The sequence below is a fragment of the Danaus plexippus genome (assembly GCF_018135715.1).
Source record: "Danaus plexippus chromosome 13 unlocalized genomic scaffold, MEX_DaPlex mxdp_40, whole genome shotgun sequence".
Lineage (NCBI taxonomy): Eukaryota > Metazoa > Arthropoda > Insecta > Lepidoptera > Nymphalidae > Danaus > Danaus plexippus.
In genome coordinates this window covers 812,616-827,899 of record NW_026869850.1, presented here as the reverse complement: position 1 = coordinate 827,899, position 15,284 = coordinate 812,616, and the positions used below count along the sequence as shown (strand labels likewise).

The 15,284-nt window shown below is 36.2% G+C and overlaps 3 protein-coding genes, 1 non-coding gene and 1 pseudogene across 7 annotated transcripts in view; 4 read left to right on the top strand and 1 right to left on the bottom strand.

Moving 5' to 3' along the window:
• The first annotated feature begins 1,265 nt into the window (after positions 1-1,265).
• Positions 1,266-4,801, top strand: LOC133320235 (uncharacterized). The gene is made up of 7 exons (XM_061527994.1): positions 1,266-1,451; positions 1,980-2,165; positions 3,120-3,215; positions 3,368-3,570; positions 3,783-3,914; positions 4,327-4,441; positions 4,733-4,801. Exons 1-7 carry the CDS (start codon positions 1,416-1,418, stop codon positions 4,784-4,786), a joined length of 822 nt encoding a protein of 273 aa, XP_061383978.1. The 5' UTR covers positions 1,266-1,415; the 3' UTR covers positions 4,787-4,801.
• A 1,156-nt stretch (positions 4,802-5,957) lies between these two features.
• On the top strand, positions 5,958-7,399 carry LOC133320236 (uncharacterized; annotated as a pseudogene).
• Positions 7,400-7,668: 269 nt separating this feature from the next.
• On the top strand, positions 7,669-7,834 carry LOC133320239 (U1 spliceosomal RNA). Its single transcript, XR_009753670.1, has one exon. It is a non-coding gene; the product is annotated as a U1 spliceosomal RNA (small nuclear RNA).
• A 755-nt stretch (positions 7,835-8,589) lies between these two features.
• LOC116770239 (probable ATP-dependent RNA helicase DDX56) lies at positions 8,590-12,749 on the bottom strand. Of its 3 annotated transcripts, XM_032661631.2 has the most exons (11): positions 12,525-12,749; positions 11,504-11,728; positions 11,071-11,333; positions 10,731-10,991; positions 10,184-10,373; positions 9,830-9,979; positions 9,654-9,751; positions 9,387-9,528; positions 8,991-9,212; positions 8,780-8,853; positions 8,590-8,687 (listed from the first exon to the last, which is right to left on the bottom strand). In XM_032661631.2, the coding sequence occupies exons 1-10, from the start codon at positions 12,582-12,584 to the stop codon at positions 8,785-8,787; spliced, it is 1,680 nt and encodes a 559-aa protein (XP_032517522.1). In that variant the 5' UTR covers positions 12,585-12,749; the 3' UTR covers positions 8,590-8,687; positions 8,780-8,784. The 3 variants fall into 3 exon arrangements, with proteins under 3 accessions (XP_032517522.1, XP_032517521.1, XP_032517523.1); XM_032661630.2 differs by having other exon boundaries at positions 8,590-8,853; XM_032661632.2 differs by having other exon boundaries at positions 8,590-8,853; positions 11,504-11,738; positions 12,525-12,735.
• A 756-nt stretch (positions 12,750-13,505) lies between these two features.
• The window catches only part of LOC116769963 (E3 ubiquitin-protein ligase Ubr3), a 35,494-nt gene continuing 33,715 nt past the window's right edge, over positions 13,506-15,284 (top strand). For both annotated transcript variants that reach the window (XR_009753667.1, XM_032661198.2), the window contains exon 1: positions 13,506-14,026. Coding sequence is in view for 1 of the 2 variants with exons in the window: in XM_032661198.2 (XP_032517089.2) it covers positions 13,810-14,026 (217 nt within the window). In the remaining variant the exon portion in view is untranslated. The remainder of the gene's footprint in view (positions 14,027-15,284) is intronic.

Below are 15,284 nucleotides of genomic sequence, written 5' to 3'. Positions count from 1 at the left end.
ATACTCATTCTAATGCTTTGTGGTATACAATATTTTATGTAAATTTTTTTGGGCGTAAACAAATAATGCTGATGGATTCTCAATGCGGGAGCAGGGAACATACAACTGTCCATGAGAGGAGCATGGATTTTTAAGGGTAACGGCGAAAATACTTAAAAACTGACTCCGTGATTTACTTATGGTTATAGCAAAAGCGAACCGCTGTGGAAATTGCAGTCGTTTACGTTGTGTTAACACTACAATACATAACGCTTTATACATGTTTATTATAGTCAAACGCGATTATTAGATAAAAACGCGCTTTTTTTCCACATATTGACGTTGATAATTTACGTCAGCTGTTTGACAGCAAATTAATTAAAATAATTATAGTTTTTACGAGTGTTGGCGCAATTATTATTTTTTTTTTGTAGAAAAACTTTACACAGGCCTTAAGGAACATACGAAAAAAATTTGCTCAATTGATTGACCCATTTCCTTTTATAAATTAGTATTCTGTTGTGTTGTTAGTTTTTTATGAGCCGAAATGAACAAGCGGTACGAAATGTTAGGAAAATGTGAGTAAACGCAAATTTTGCCTTAAATCTATTTTCCAGTCGCATACGTTAAATCTAGTTTCTCCTGTCCTGTGCTTTAATTTGCGCTTTATTCGTTATTTATGCTAACAAACACACTAAACAGGCTTTATATTTTCAATACCCACAATATTTCCACACATTTCTATGTCATCACATCATTAGCTTGGCGCCATCAGTATAAGATGTATAATGATAACCTGGTACAATGGACCTGATAAATACTAGAGTGGTAGTAAACTTTCCACATGTGAAGAAAACGAAATTCTACCTCCGAGGATAAGTTTAGCAAAGGTCATTTTACTGAATTATTACAAATAAAATGCATCTAAATTATATGGATGACACTCAAACATTTAGTGTTATCTGCTAGAAGTATCGTGAGGACTAATTATTAAAAGTTTTTTTCCTATATTACAATATTCTGCATTGTAGAGCAGAAAAAATACCCACAGGGATTTAATAACCACCTGGAGATTTCAGAATTTTACTTTAATACCTTCATAGAATTAAGGCATTCACGTTTTCATGTTCAAAAATATTTAATATTGTATAGACACGCGTGACGACAAGTGGCTTCTACTAATAACAAGATTTTATTTATTTAAGCTAATTTCTCATTTTCAAATTTGCAAAAAAAGTTTTTTGTTGTTACGCCCTCTAGATCTGACTTACATTTTGACACAATACCTTACACACAAATGTCAACATTTAAAATGAAAGATTAACCTTTGAGAAGAAACAAAATTGTTAAATTGTGAGACTGACGAGATGAGTCAATAGGAACTGGAGGGAAAATGTTAAAACTAGAAACAATTGGTTTTTGCCAACAGCGTATGCATGGCGGGAAAAACTGTAAGCTTCAATACACATTGCGTGAGTAAAATGTTTGTATGACGAACCCACGTCGAGAAGTCCAACGACCTTTAGATCATGATGAAACTATCTAAACTATGAACGTGTTCACCCAAAGAAGACTAATGTCTTGAAGTGTTAGTGAACTTTCATCATGCGAAGTATAATGTCACAACTACTGTTACTGTCGGATAACTGCATAGCGTTGTAATTACAGATCTGGCCGCAGTGGGACGGTTCTTTAATACATTTCTACATGGGGAAATATAGATCTTTGAATTATTTCCAGTTGTCCAGGCCTGGGCCACAGTCTCTCTCTCTAACTCTTAGTCTAACAACAACTGGTTTTGTTGTTAGAAAAAGAATTTTGAGACATTAAGGCACCGTCACGAGTCCTAGGACTTTTATATTTTAAGCTTGCTTATTTTTCAATGTATTTCTTAATGCAGTTATGTGATAACCTGCCAAATAAAATTCCTTGCTTTTTTCCGGAGACTTCGTGGGGAACTAAAAATAAGTATATGATAGAAAGGACACAACTTCTTGCAGAACCTATACGAATCCCAGTTAGAGTGCATCGCGCGATGGCTGAGCTGCAACGGGGAGGTGTGGGGGATGGGCCCGACGGCGGTGTTCGCGAGCGCAGCGGCGCTGTTCCTCTACAACGAGCTGGAGGCGACCATCTTTATAGCAGGCGACCACGCACACGTTTCGCCGCTCGAGAAAACTCTCGTGGTGATTAAACTATTATATTTTAAAGTATGAAGTCGACAGATTTCTGTTAATGGTGATTGTGACAGATTGAACGCTCCGCCTTTATTTATCTTTTTAAAATATATTCCTTCTAGTTTTTAAATACACAAAAATTCTTAAAAACCTTAGCATGCCAACAACAATAATAAATATAAATAATGTTCACTGACCCACAACGACTTCTTAGATACAGTGTTTATTCTTTAGTGTGTTTGTTCTTTAGTGTAATGCGTTCCAGATGACTCTCCCAAATCAAAGTAATTCAGTAAGGGTTGGCAAAGGTACCGAAAAAACTTGCTACATCTGCGGGGAGGCAGTTGGAACTGCTAAGCATTTGCTGGTGGGATGTAGGGTACTCCTGGATAGCGGTCAATACTCGCGTCGTCACGATAGGGTTATAGAAATCATACGTGAAGCGGTTAGTCTATCGGTAGCAAGAGCGCAAAAAGAAATAACCACGAACCAACGATCAATAGGTTTTGTAAGAGAAGACACTAGGGCTACAAAATCAAGCGTCAAGCCTTACTCTATTATTAAAGCGGCTTCGGATTGGACTTTAATGATGGACACGTATGGATATTTGTGCGTCGGCCTCCAGACCAGACATATTTTTATATTCGCGAATTTTAAAGCGCGTTGTACTAATAGAGCTCATGGTTCCTTGGGAAACCACCATCCCCAAAGACCATGCCATCAAGGTCAACAAGTATTACGAGCTCACTAACGAACTCACTAAGAATATGACCCGGCGCCCGCACGGTGAATCCATGGAATACTGAGAGGTTTCGTCTAAACAATATATATTCATGGCATAAATTCGATAGTAATGATGCCCAGTCGTGTACTTCTATGCTGTTGTCTGTTTTAACTTTCAATCTATTTTTCAGTACGTTGTAGATTAATATTACGATATTTTCTCATGTGTCATTTTTCTAGTCCACAATGGTGCTCGGAATGCTGGCGCTGATGATACACCTCTGGGTGTGCTCAATGCGCTTCTTTCAGTACTATCTGGACACTCTCATTAAAGATGTACGTACTTTTTTCTTATTTTACAAAACGTCAAGAATTAATTTGAAACAATTTAATCTGAAGGTTAAAAACTCGGCATCTCAACCAGCATTATTGAATTCATAAATATGTAGATGTATTAAAAAATAAAACCGGATTTAATTCCTAACTAGAGCCCCAACATGCTATTAGAGATGACCACCGCTAGTCTCCTGGGTCAGACGGATATGGTTCCCCTGGGACCGCTGACCCGCTTCCTTAAACAGCAACAGCCTCAAATCCATATAACCGTGTGCTGGTTCCTGTCGCTGTGCTACGCCGACTACGTAAGGAAGCACTATTGTCAACGATTTAACATGCCCTATCTGGAACAGTGGTTGGTAATGTGAACTGCTTATTTTAACTAGTAACCTTAGAGTTAAACATTTATATAATTGAAAACTTCAAACAGACACTGGAGTATTATATTCATATTTTGTCCATAACTCTGAAATAGACTTTGTCACTTAAAATTTATCAAAAGCGATTTTCTTGTCTACCCTGGGTCTTCAATGAGGCTAGAGCGGTCCGGTCATATTATCGTTACAGGCAAACAGAACTCCACGCGCGCGCCACACACGGCGTGAACACCACCATGCAGAAAGTGAACAGTTTCGTGGGGGCTATCCATCAGCGGCTGAGAGGCTACTCCGCTACGCCACTAACTTCTGACGCACATACGTACATATGTTTTACCAATAATTATTTTTAAGTTCTTCTTTGACTTCTGACTTTAAGTCATGCCAAAACTGTATTGTGTTTAAAAAGCAATATGGAAAAACCAGAAGCAAGACTGTAATGTGCTATTGCAGTGCAGTAATCGATTAGTAAAATTAAAACGTTAAATGTGAATTTTGCGCTTATCTTAACATGTGTTGTACCATACTCCAACAGAATTTTATAAGGAACAAACAATAGAGGAAATAATAGATTCAGTCAGAAAAAAAGGGTATAAAATAAATTATCAAGACCAAATGGGCCCTGAAGAAGTATTTCTGGCAAAATCATCTCTCTCAGATTATATTAAATAATGCATACATTGTGTAGTATAGTAGCGTATTCGTTAGTTCTGTAGTATGTACTACCTCTAGAGTGAGAGCTACTCGAGCCGCGTGCCATGCTCGGGCACGTCGCAAAGTGCTCGCCTTCTCGGCATGTCCAGTGACAGCGCGGTGGACGCGATACAAAAACTCAGAACCTATATTACGGTCTGTATAAAGAAATGTGTTCTTTTTCTTGATGAAAATATTTTTAAGATTCAGTTCGCCATTGAGCGGTGATATTGAGATTTAAAAATATTATTCAGTAAGTTTGTTGCGTCAACCAACAAATAAGGATATAACCATTTTCACTAAAAAGCAGTTGAAGTTGTATTTCAATTTCCATTTTTCATTCCGTCCAAGTCTCCTACAGTGGTGACCAAACGGTTGGTCGGTGGGACAAATCATTATTTATCTCGCCCTGGTCTGTTTTAATTGAACTTTATATAATGATATCAGGAAAACCGATGTCCGTGCAGCAGTGCGCCGCACGCCGGCGAGCGTAACTTCTAGCACTTCCATCAAAAGAAACGATCAGTGATCGCCGGCCTGGTGGTGTCAGGAGTTGGATGACAAATAAATTATGTCTGTTGAAATTGCTTTTATTTGTGGCGAATACACAGTACACACCTTAATGGCGAAATCTAAAGAAAGAGTAAATGAAAATACAAAAGTTAATCAATTATACATTTCATATGTTTTTGGCACTGAATTGTAAGATAGTCTCTGTAAGTAAGTCTCTAAGTCTCCCCAGATGTTCAGAACATGGATCCTAAGAAGAGATTTTAAGAACAGGTTCAAAAAAAGGTTTTTGAAGAAGATGCTTGCTATCTCCTGAACGAAATACCATTTTTATCTCTAACGACCCCATCCTTGGCGAGCTTGGCATTTAAGAGAAGCTACTCACTAAATACGAAAGCAGATACTAAAATTCTTTATTCTTGTAAGATATGTAGGGAATCGACCTCACAGAATGTACTTTCGTGTATTGAAATTTAGGACAAGAGAGTACAAATAAAACGTCCCAGGCGGGGATATGTCGTTGTGATTCTGACCTCATTACCTATATATACCACCTATGACATACTTATAAAACCTCTCTGAAACACTAACAGACAAACATTGACTGACATTAAGTTATCATTGAATAACGCTTCAAAATGGTAACGTAACGTTTTGTAAATAAACATGAACTCATGGAATAATTGACTAAATGTATTACTCATTTACTATCAAGTCCCACGAACAAAATTAAAATGTGTATTCAAATATTCTTGGATATTTAAGATCTGAAAGCATCGAGGGTAAATAAGAATAGATTAGATAATAACTGTTAGAACATTTCTAGCACGACATAAAAGGGATTCCACGATAGATGCTTCGATGAGGCGGTTTTTCTGTATAATATATGCAAAAAAATGAGTTCACATAAGATCTACAGTATCGATTGACGAGGATAAAATTACAAGCGATGTAAACCTAGGTATACCCAAGTGGCACCTGTCAAATATGACTGCGTGATATAGGGGGGCTGATATCATTGAACTAACGGCCTAAAGTCTCGGTAAATTGTCTAGTAGGCATAACGTGTATCGGGTTCAATTCCTGATGTAACCAATAATGTGTTAAATATTAATATTTGTCTGAATAATTATAAATGACACTGTAAAGGGAGAAAATATTAAGAAAATATAATCACAAGAGAAATTTTAAGACATCTAACACATCAATTATCGCTGATAGAATTAGTTTCTCATATGTCTTCGCAATTATGTGCAGGCGGATTTTGATATGTTTCCAGATGTTGGAATACGCCAAGTGTGGTGACAGTACCATCTCGATGATACCGACAGCGATCTGGACAGCTGGCTCGGCTGCACTCGCTCAAAGGCTTATATCAGCACTCTTCAGGAGATTCATGTTCCGACGGATCCCACTGTGGGAGATCATACTACAGGTAATACGAATCGGAGAACCCCTTTCATATCTTAATATTTCCACTTGACTGGTTATTTATTATTGGATGGATTTTCTTTTACTAGCAATCATGCAATTAATTGTCTATTAATATTGTTTCGTTTCCACAGCGACTTCTATTCATCTGGATGGTTATATACAGCATACACTTCTGGCTGATTGTCGTCAACGTCATAAAATTGCTCATTGAATACTGCTACCAAACGGTACATTACATTTTATATGAATTAAGAATATTGAATTCTTTCATTGATAACCTATATCCATAATGCTTCCTGCAGAACTCGGGTGTGATGACGTCAGAGGAGTTGGAGCAGCAGTATTTGATGCAGCAATGGACTGTATGGATGGTGTCCGTGATGCCCGCCGTGCTCTTCGCCCACACTAGGAACAAGGACACGACGCCACCGCCCATAATATGGTGTGGAAACAAAATATCCCATGGTTGCGACAAATTTTTGTCAATCTATTAAATTTTATCTTGAAAGGCGGAAGTCAGAATCATAAATATGTGATGTCCTAAATATTTGTATGAACAGATTTGTCATATATTTTTATGATTTTATGCCAGTCGACAAAATCTTTTGTGATTTTGAGTTATAGAGTTCGAGTCAGACTTTTCACTGGTCTTTTTTCTCCGTTTCAAGATTTTTTTGTTATTGATGAATAAATATATCTAGACCAAAACCGTGAAATCATCACCACTATGAAAACATTGAATTCAAGTTGCAATTTCCATTCTCACAGTACGATATGTAAACTTCAACATCCAGTATTTATATTCAGATAAAAAATCTTAAATTCACGAAATTGTATATTTTCTATCGCACTGTATCTACGTGTAACTGTTTATTTATACCATTCACTTATTTGAACCGCAACACAACGAATAAGTTTAGTTTATCGTATTTAAAAAAAAAAACATTCCAGGATAACCACAAGCCCTTGGCAACGTCGCGAAATGGGTGCGTACGGGTACTACCTCGACCGACCCTTCTCGTCTTTGAACCACCTTCTACGACAGTTCAACAACGAGCGCTCACCTTGAGAAAAGCGTTCAGTGACTCCAAAACTATCATCAAAGAGCCGCCGAGAAAAAGACGATATTCCAAATCTGTATAGACTATAGACAATTTAAAATTTTAAATATATCATTTCTTATACACTTTAGTTTTTTCTTTCTGATATTTATATTTAGTAAAAAAAAATTACAATGAATATATTAGTTACATCTAAACCAAAACAAAAATTTTTATTAACAAAGAACAACCTCATCTAGGAAACCTCTTTTCAGAACGTAACCCGTACGTCATATTAATTTCGCGTTTCGATAACAGATGTCACTGATACATTAATTAGATCGCGGTGTTAAGATTTCTTTTGGTTTGTATATATGGCCATGTGAGTGTTGTCACGTCATACTAACCTTGCGCAGGGATTACCGTGATCATGAAGGCGGTTACCCCGGGCTGGCTCCGGTCATTGCACCGCGGCCGGGACAGGCCAGTCTGTGACTATCCCAAACTGGGATACGTCGTGCGTGTAATTTTTGGTAGTTAGGACTAGCGTTCTGCGCAGTCCTTTCATTAGGCTCCAACTTATATAATAACATAAACAAATCTCTACCTAAGAGAAGATTCATAGTCTTTGTCCCTAACTCTCGCTATTCAATCTGTTTTAAAAGAATATTTCCACAATGACTATTAGTAAAATTAAAACATTCAAAATAACAAAGCCAAGCCACTCTCAAATTGTTTTTAAAAGCTTTGAATTAGAGGTCTAAGAGCTGAGAAATTACATTTCTATTATTTTGGACAACTTTAAACGATAATGTTGTTATAATAATTGTTATTTCTATTGAAGCGATAAAGTTTTTTTGTTATTATTTCATTCTACAAAGACGCATATATAATAAAATTACAAGCCTCTTATTGCGATGATTCCTTGACATATTATATCAGTACGTGAAGGCAGTTTATAGTAATGAATCATTAAAAGAATTCTCTTTCTACTGAGTACGGAGTATTCAGCTGTATTCACTCAGGACTATTTATTTTGTGATCTTTCAGACACACATCCAACTTTTTAGTTAATTACATGCTATTAAGGTGAGCAAGTACATTTATACCAAATGTACACTATATGTTCCTTTATACTCACCAAGTAGAAGTTTTTAACAATTAAAACTAAGTTCTTAGCACGCACTCGCAGGCTCAGCACTCAGAAAGCTTAGATTTCTTACACTATAGCGAAAACCATAGTGCAAAAAAATTAAAAAAAAAAAAAAAAAATTACCAAGGAATTATAAAATTTCTCCTCGTATACAATAAAAGAAAAGGTTCATAAATGAAACATATATTTTGCTTGGACGATATAAAAACAGGTAGTTCTTAAAGTACTAACCAAGTCTACCGGCTCTAGCGACCGCGGCCTCGCGCTGTGTGAACAGAACACACCGTCAGACATGGCTTATTCATTAACATATAAAACACATTTGTATAGCGACTGACACGGCATCTTCATACTAACAAAGGCTAGGTCTTGGACGGCGACGCGCTGGCAGCCTTCACCGCGAAGCTCTTGAGGGGATCTCGCTGCCGGGCCTGAGAACGACATCGGACAGAAACGTACAGACACGATATAGTATTACTAGTGTATTGACAATAATCACAGCACAAGTATGTTTTATATGAAAGCTGCTAAAATGTTCTATATAATTTTAATGACGGTGTGTCCTCACTTGGTACTTATGTCTCTTCACGCTGCCGAAGTTCTGCTGCTTCTTTTTCTTGGCGGGGGGCGCGTCCGGCGCCGCCGGCTCGGGCTCAGGGCCGTCCGTCCGGAGCGCGGCCGGCAGGAGGTACTCCGGTACGTGAGCCAGCTGCGGCTGCAGGCGCACGGTGTGAAGGGCCTTATCGCGCTTCAGGGCGGCCAGGTCTGTTGGATTCTCCTCGAAGTAGCCCTGTGTGTAGCGGTCAGTTAAGATCTCGAAGATATTCGACAGTGTAGTCGATGGCGGCGTGGAAGTCGTTCAGAGAGAAGATTAGTCGTTCATCAATGTATTATGTCGGATCGTGTTCATCATAGGCAGTGTACATCGGATGGTGTCTAGGAGCGGCGTGGGTGCGGTCAATACCTGTAGTCTCTTGCAGTTGAGCAGCTCCCTCCTGATCTCGCTCAGCCTCGCCTCCCTGACGGCCACCCGTGTGACGGCGCGCCACGCGTCCCGTGACCGGTACCGGAAACCCTCCACCTCGTCCAACGCGAAAGAATACTTCCTGGAAGAAACAGACGTTACTGAACGGAAACAACATTTTAAATCTTTTTCATACAAAATAGTAATATTAATAATTTTGTATATATATATGTATATATGTAAAGTAAAGCGACCAAGATAACTCACTGTAAAACTTTCTGCCCATTGAAACATTTAGTTAGATGTTCTTTCACAGCATTCATGAGCGGTTTCTCTCTGATGGACACAAACGACAGCACGGAGCCCTGGCACAAAACGTATTCATATATATGTGATACCTATTAATGACAGTGTGGTGTTTGTTCCGGACTGCTTATAGTCACCTGACTAGTCCCTCTAGCCGTCCGGCCCGCCCGATGCACGTAGGCCGTCACATCCAGGGGGAAGTCGAAGTTTATAACGTTAGACACATGCTGGAAGTCGATGCCCCGGGACACGCCCGACTCCTTGTCCTTCCTACGTTTTGATTTTTGCTGAAAATTATATTACTTCATCAACTACTCGGGCGACTGCTTGTGTTGAATATTATTTTTATGATTTTAGTTTATTTCTCCGAGAATATGTTTGTTGTTTTGGTAAATTTAGACTCTTACTAGATATGCAGCGTTAGTTCTCAAGAATACTGAAAACTGTAACATTATAACAAGTAATTATTTCTCTTATATAGCGTGGCAGACCTTCTTCTTGCCCGTCTCCTCCAGCATCATGCCCCCGTCCGGTTCCTCCAACGCCTTCTCATCAGAGGCCACGATAATCTGGTACCGACCTCTGTTAAACTGCTCCACAGACATACACCGTACAGCCGCCGGCAACTCAGAATTCAGTACACATGAGCCGATTTTAAATTGCTCCAAGTATAACTTCAATCTACAATAGACAATGAGAGTCATCAGTAGTACCAGTTCTAACATTTAGCACTTAGGACAGAAGTTCCCAAACTTATTTTGTGTACTGCCAACTTTGACAATAAAATATTTTTAGTGTCCCTATTTTTAAACTTACTGAAAAACTAATATAACTTATACTATCTAAATGTAATAACAAATCACCCCCAATCGCTACACATCGACCCATTTTTGTTTCTAGGTCTCTTACCGCCCCCTTTTGACCTGCAGCGCCCATAAAGGGGCATTACCAACCACTTTGGAAAAGGCTTATTTTGGACTAAAATTAAGTAACATTTCCTCTTAAGGTTGTAATTTTATTAACTCTGTATAAACTTACTTGTAACATCGGTCAACCGTCCTGACAAATATGATGGTCTTTCCTCTGATGAGATTTAATTTCAGCAATGCATAGAGTATGGCCGCTTTATCATCTTCTTCGGCAAACAAATGATAATGCTGTAATTGTGTAGACGGTGCCAGCTCCGGTTCTTCAAGCTTTAATGTCACCGGATTTCTGAGGACTATCTTTTTCAGACTTAAAACATCATCGGAAAGTGTAGCTGAGGCTAGAACAGCTTGATATATCTTCGGCAAATGTCTGCAAATAAATTTAATTAATTATTTATAAGTTCTATATAATGGATAGCATAAATATAGGTAAGTAGAAATGTATTTACTCAAGAAGTTCCTTAATTTCGTTTTCATAACCAAATGAGAATACCAAATCCGCTTCATCCACAACCAACATGGCTATATCCTCCTTCAACCTTACATTATTAGCCTTCAAGTGGGCCAATACTCGTGATGGTGTGGACACTACTATATCAGGCTTGTCAGCCAGTAAAGACTTCTGTATCTGCATGTCACCGTTGGAGGAAATGTCTATACAACGGACTTCTCTTGCACATTTCAGTGTTAAATGACCCACCACAGAAGTTATCTGAAACCAAAAGGTACAGTAAGTCTTATTAAATGGAATCAATCTTCACACCACTGTTTAGAATTACCATCCTGGGATGTTTTTATTTCTTTTTCAATCAAACTATTAAATAAAACTGTCTACTTTAAGAGTAATTCTAGACAGTTTTGTATAATGTTATGATGACTCACCTGTCCGCACAGCTCCTTACTTGGAGATAATATAAGGGCTCTTATACATTGGTGTGCACTGGTATTTTTAAGATTCAAAATCTTTTGTATGACAGGTATTGTGAAAGCTGCTGTCTTGCCTGATCCCGTCCTGGCTCTCATGAGTACATCTTTGCCCTCTAATAACAATGGGATAGCCGTTTCTTGTATCAGTGTCGGGTGAGGCCATCCCAACTGAGATATAGCCTGCAAATAACTGAAAATATAATCTCTATAATTAGAGCCCCAACAATATATAAAAAACCAAGATCATTTCTTGCATAGTTTTTTAAGAAAAAAACTTATTTACTATTACTAAGACCTAAAGACACTGATTTAACATAATGTCTGCCAAAGGTTTGGTTGCAAACCGCTAAGTTTGAAAATAAGAACCAATTAAACTTACTGAGAACATAACATAAATTCTCACATATTTTTTGATTCAGTATGATGTACATTAACTAAACAGAGCCCTGCCGTGATTTTGAAAATAAGTCTTTAACTAAATTTAATTTTAAGAACATTGTGGCTTTTCCGTAAAAGAAGACGAACACGCCTCTGAATCTTCCTCACTATCTGCGTTGCAATTCACATACATGACCATTCAGAAGTAAAATCGATACCCTTTTTTAATGTGACAACATAGATACGAAAGTCTTCCCAAGGAGAATTTTTTTTTTATACATATATTAATTTGTCATAACTTTTTTTGTTTTGCGTTATTGAATAAAGGTTAAAAATTAAGTTGATATAAATAATGATCATTCCAGTTAATAACATTGTTAAATTTTAAACAGTACATTATGATTAACAAACAAATAAATGTAAGAAATATGTTTTATAACCGAAGCACATGGTATGTATGTCAACTGGCATGGTGTTTATGTTGCGTGTATAGCATTTTAAAGGTATTCAAAATATATTAATTTTAAAATAATATATTTCAATTTCAATATAATTCAGGGATTTACATGAAATAGCTTTAATCGCCTATAGAACTTACCTTTAATAATCGATCATCCAGTTCCATTTCATGGAACATAACCTTTTTGTCTTCACTCATGTCTGCTTAAAATATTAAAATCGTTTGAAAATAACTAAACTTTATACCTGTAGTATTAAACTATATGTTCACTAGTTTAACATAGAGAATTAAAAAATATATCTACTAAAGCACGAAATACGCAGCAATGCGCAAGTTCTTTTCGTTTATTAAACAAATTGACATTTGACACACTACAGAATATACATAATATTTATAATTACGTTATGAAATGTACTCTGTGAGGAATAGTTCAAATTTTATTTCAATGGAAAGTATTTTAATAATAACGATATTTAAATAAAAAAACAATAGTTCTTATTTTTTTCAGTTAATAATGCGAATCATAATTCAAAAAAAAACATTTCAGCTTACTAAAATTATTAAGCAGAATTAAAAGATTTAGGACCAATATAATTTCCTTTATTTTGAGTTACTTTTTGATCAATGAATGATTTTGACTGCCATTTCTATAATTATAATATATATTTTTTTATTGGGATCATACCATTTTATCGTAGAAAATCGATATAAAAATTTCAAATTGTTTCATGATTTACTTTTCATACTTCTTTGCTTTGTAATCTTTGTCCTGAAAGTTTTCATTTGTAATCTTAATTTTAAACGAATGCCATTATGATAAGATGAAAACACGCCTAAAGGCACAATATTTAAGATATTTTTATTAAATAACCGAATATATTTTTATTAAATAACCGAAAAAGATATTTTTATTAAATAAACGAATTAAAAAATAAAACGAACACTGCCAAACTCCATGGCAAGCCATTAGTGGTTGCTGTACGGGTATTTACTATTTTTGGAAAATTTGTCAGATATAAAAAATATCTTATCAAATAATCAATAAAATTCATACATTTTTGAAGTTTTTTTTTTAAGGCAACAATTTCTAATTTCTTATTTATTTCTATAGCAACCCATTCGAATGGCCGAGTTGTTTCTGCATTACTCTATTATTATTTTCAACTGCGAAATAATTTAATTTATTGTTATTTTCTAAAAAAATCCAAATTATTGTTTCCTATAGTGCTTTACGACAAGGTTTTGTAGACTATCATGTGTTAGCAATCCGCTACCACGATGTTTAACCGCGGATGCGTTACGGACCGCAGTTCATTGCCTTATGTAAAACTGGTAATGGTGTTTCTTCCGTGAGTGACCGAAATGTACAGTGACTTATGTGTATGATTTGCTTTTCGGTGTAACTAGTGATAAATGTGTAAAAATGTCTAATTCAACTGCCCAAGTGTTAATGAAGAAGGGAAAGAGGGGTGCAGCTGCGTACATCCATGCGGACTGCGCTAGCGGCTCGCCGCAGCACTTAGGTCCACTTCTAGATGTCTTGCTTAACCCCAGCAAGGCCATAGATGAGTGGGAGACAATAGACTGGTGTCGGTGGCTTTTAGCGGGTGGAAGAACCCCAGACGAATTTGCTGCAGTCGGTAAGTGGGACTATTATAACAGTATTCTTATTATATTATACTCGTATTTTGTAGGTTATGCTAAAAAAACATTTTATTACGTTTTGCCGTTATTATTATCCAAGATCCCACAGTCATACCTGTTATTTCTTAAATTTATATTTATTTCTGGGGCTGTATTGTGTTTGCTAGTTATAGGTTCCAGTTGTCAGAAGAATTTTAAATGTTAGGTGTCTGACAGTGATTTGTCATAGTCATGATATAACATACTTTAGACCAAGTCCTACAATAAATATAGAATAGTAATAATGTATTGTTATGGTAGACATTTTTGAGGTCACAGCAGGATCTTTCTATAATTGCTTTGTTGCAGTAAGATGCTTAACATATAATGATATAGGCAGGATGACAAATAATTATTCATGCTATGACAATATTGACTTATTTGTTCGTATATAATAAAAACCATCACAACAATGGCCCAGTATATATAGTTTTGTATATGTTGACTAGTCTTATGACATCAGACTTTATTTCATTTTAAACTTATAAATAGGTTATTTTTGTACAGTATATGAAATATGATGTAAATGCTGTCCATCCGGCGTGAATCTTAATGACTGCTGCTTAAGATATTCTTCCATTAACTCCTTATTCATATATAACATTGTAATAATTGTAAATCTGATTAACCCCTGATGTTATGACTATTTGGCTGCATGATGTTATGACTATTTGGCTGCATGCTGAATAATTTGCAAGGTATTAATTTTGCATAGACTTAAATTACTAAAGCTATTATTTAGACTCGTAATAACCTTATTTGTAATTGTGCTTATTTGAATTTAAATTAACCCATTCTAACTATGCTATATCAGTTAGTTACATATGGAATGAAACAAGATATATTTCCATGTGTGAGCTCTTTAACCTCCCCATCATTAGCCTCCATCGTGACATGGCCTCTGCACCTGTTATTGACAAGATCTCTTTACTGTATGTCAAACAGTTATGTAATCTATGTCTCTCAAGTTAACATTATACACTAACCTCAATGGAACCATATATCTGGGTCGCATGGTGCATGAGTTTTTTTTAGCTAATTGCATTACTTTAAATGGAATCATATGTTTCGATTAGATAATTTTTAACTAAGATTATATAATAGTTAATATTTTTTTTAAGAGATTTTATATACATATTATAGCAAGAATATATCAATGACTGTATAAAAGTAAATATATCAATATATCAATGACTGTAGAAAAGTACTGTCCTC

Excerpts from the sequence above, each read along its gene's own strand:
- LOC116770239 (XM_032661630.2), bottom strand. The coding sequence starts at position 12,584 with ATGAGTGAAGACAAAAAGGTTATGTTCCATGAAATGGAACTGGATGAT. Across the intron at positions 9,752-9,829 it reads CGGCTAGAGGGACTAGTCAG|GGCTCCGTGCTGTCGTTTGT; the intron begins GTGACTATAAGC and ends GTTTTGTGCCAG. Across the intron at positions 9,213-9,386 it reads TCAACTGCAAGAGACTACAG|GGCTACTTCGAGGAGAATCC; the intron begins GTATTGACCGCA and ends CGCTACACACAG.
- LOC133320235 (XM_061527994.1), top strand. The coding sequence starts at position 1,416 with ATGGCGGGAAAAACTGTAAGCTTCAATACACATTGC. Across the intron at positions 2,166-3,119 it reads CGCTCGAGAAAACTCTCGTG|TCCACAATGGTGCTCGGAAT; the intron begins GTGATTAAACTA and ends TCATTTTTCTAG. Across the intron at positions 3,571-3,782 it reads ATGCCCTATCTGGAACAGTG|GCAAACAGAACTCCACGCGC; the intron begins GTTGGTAATGTG and ends TTATCGTTACAG.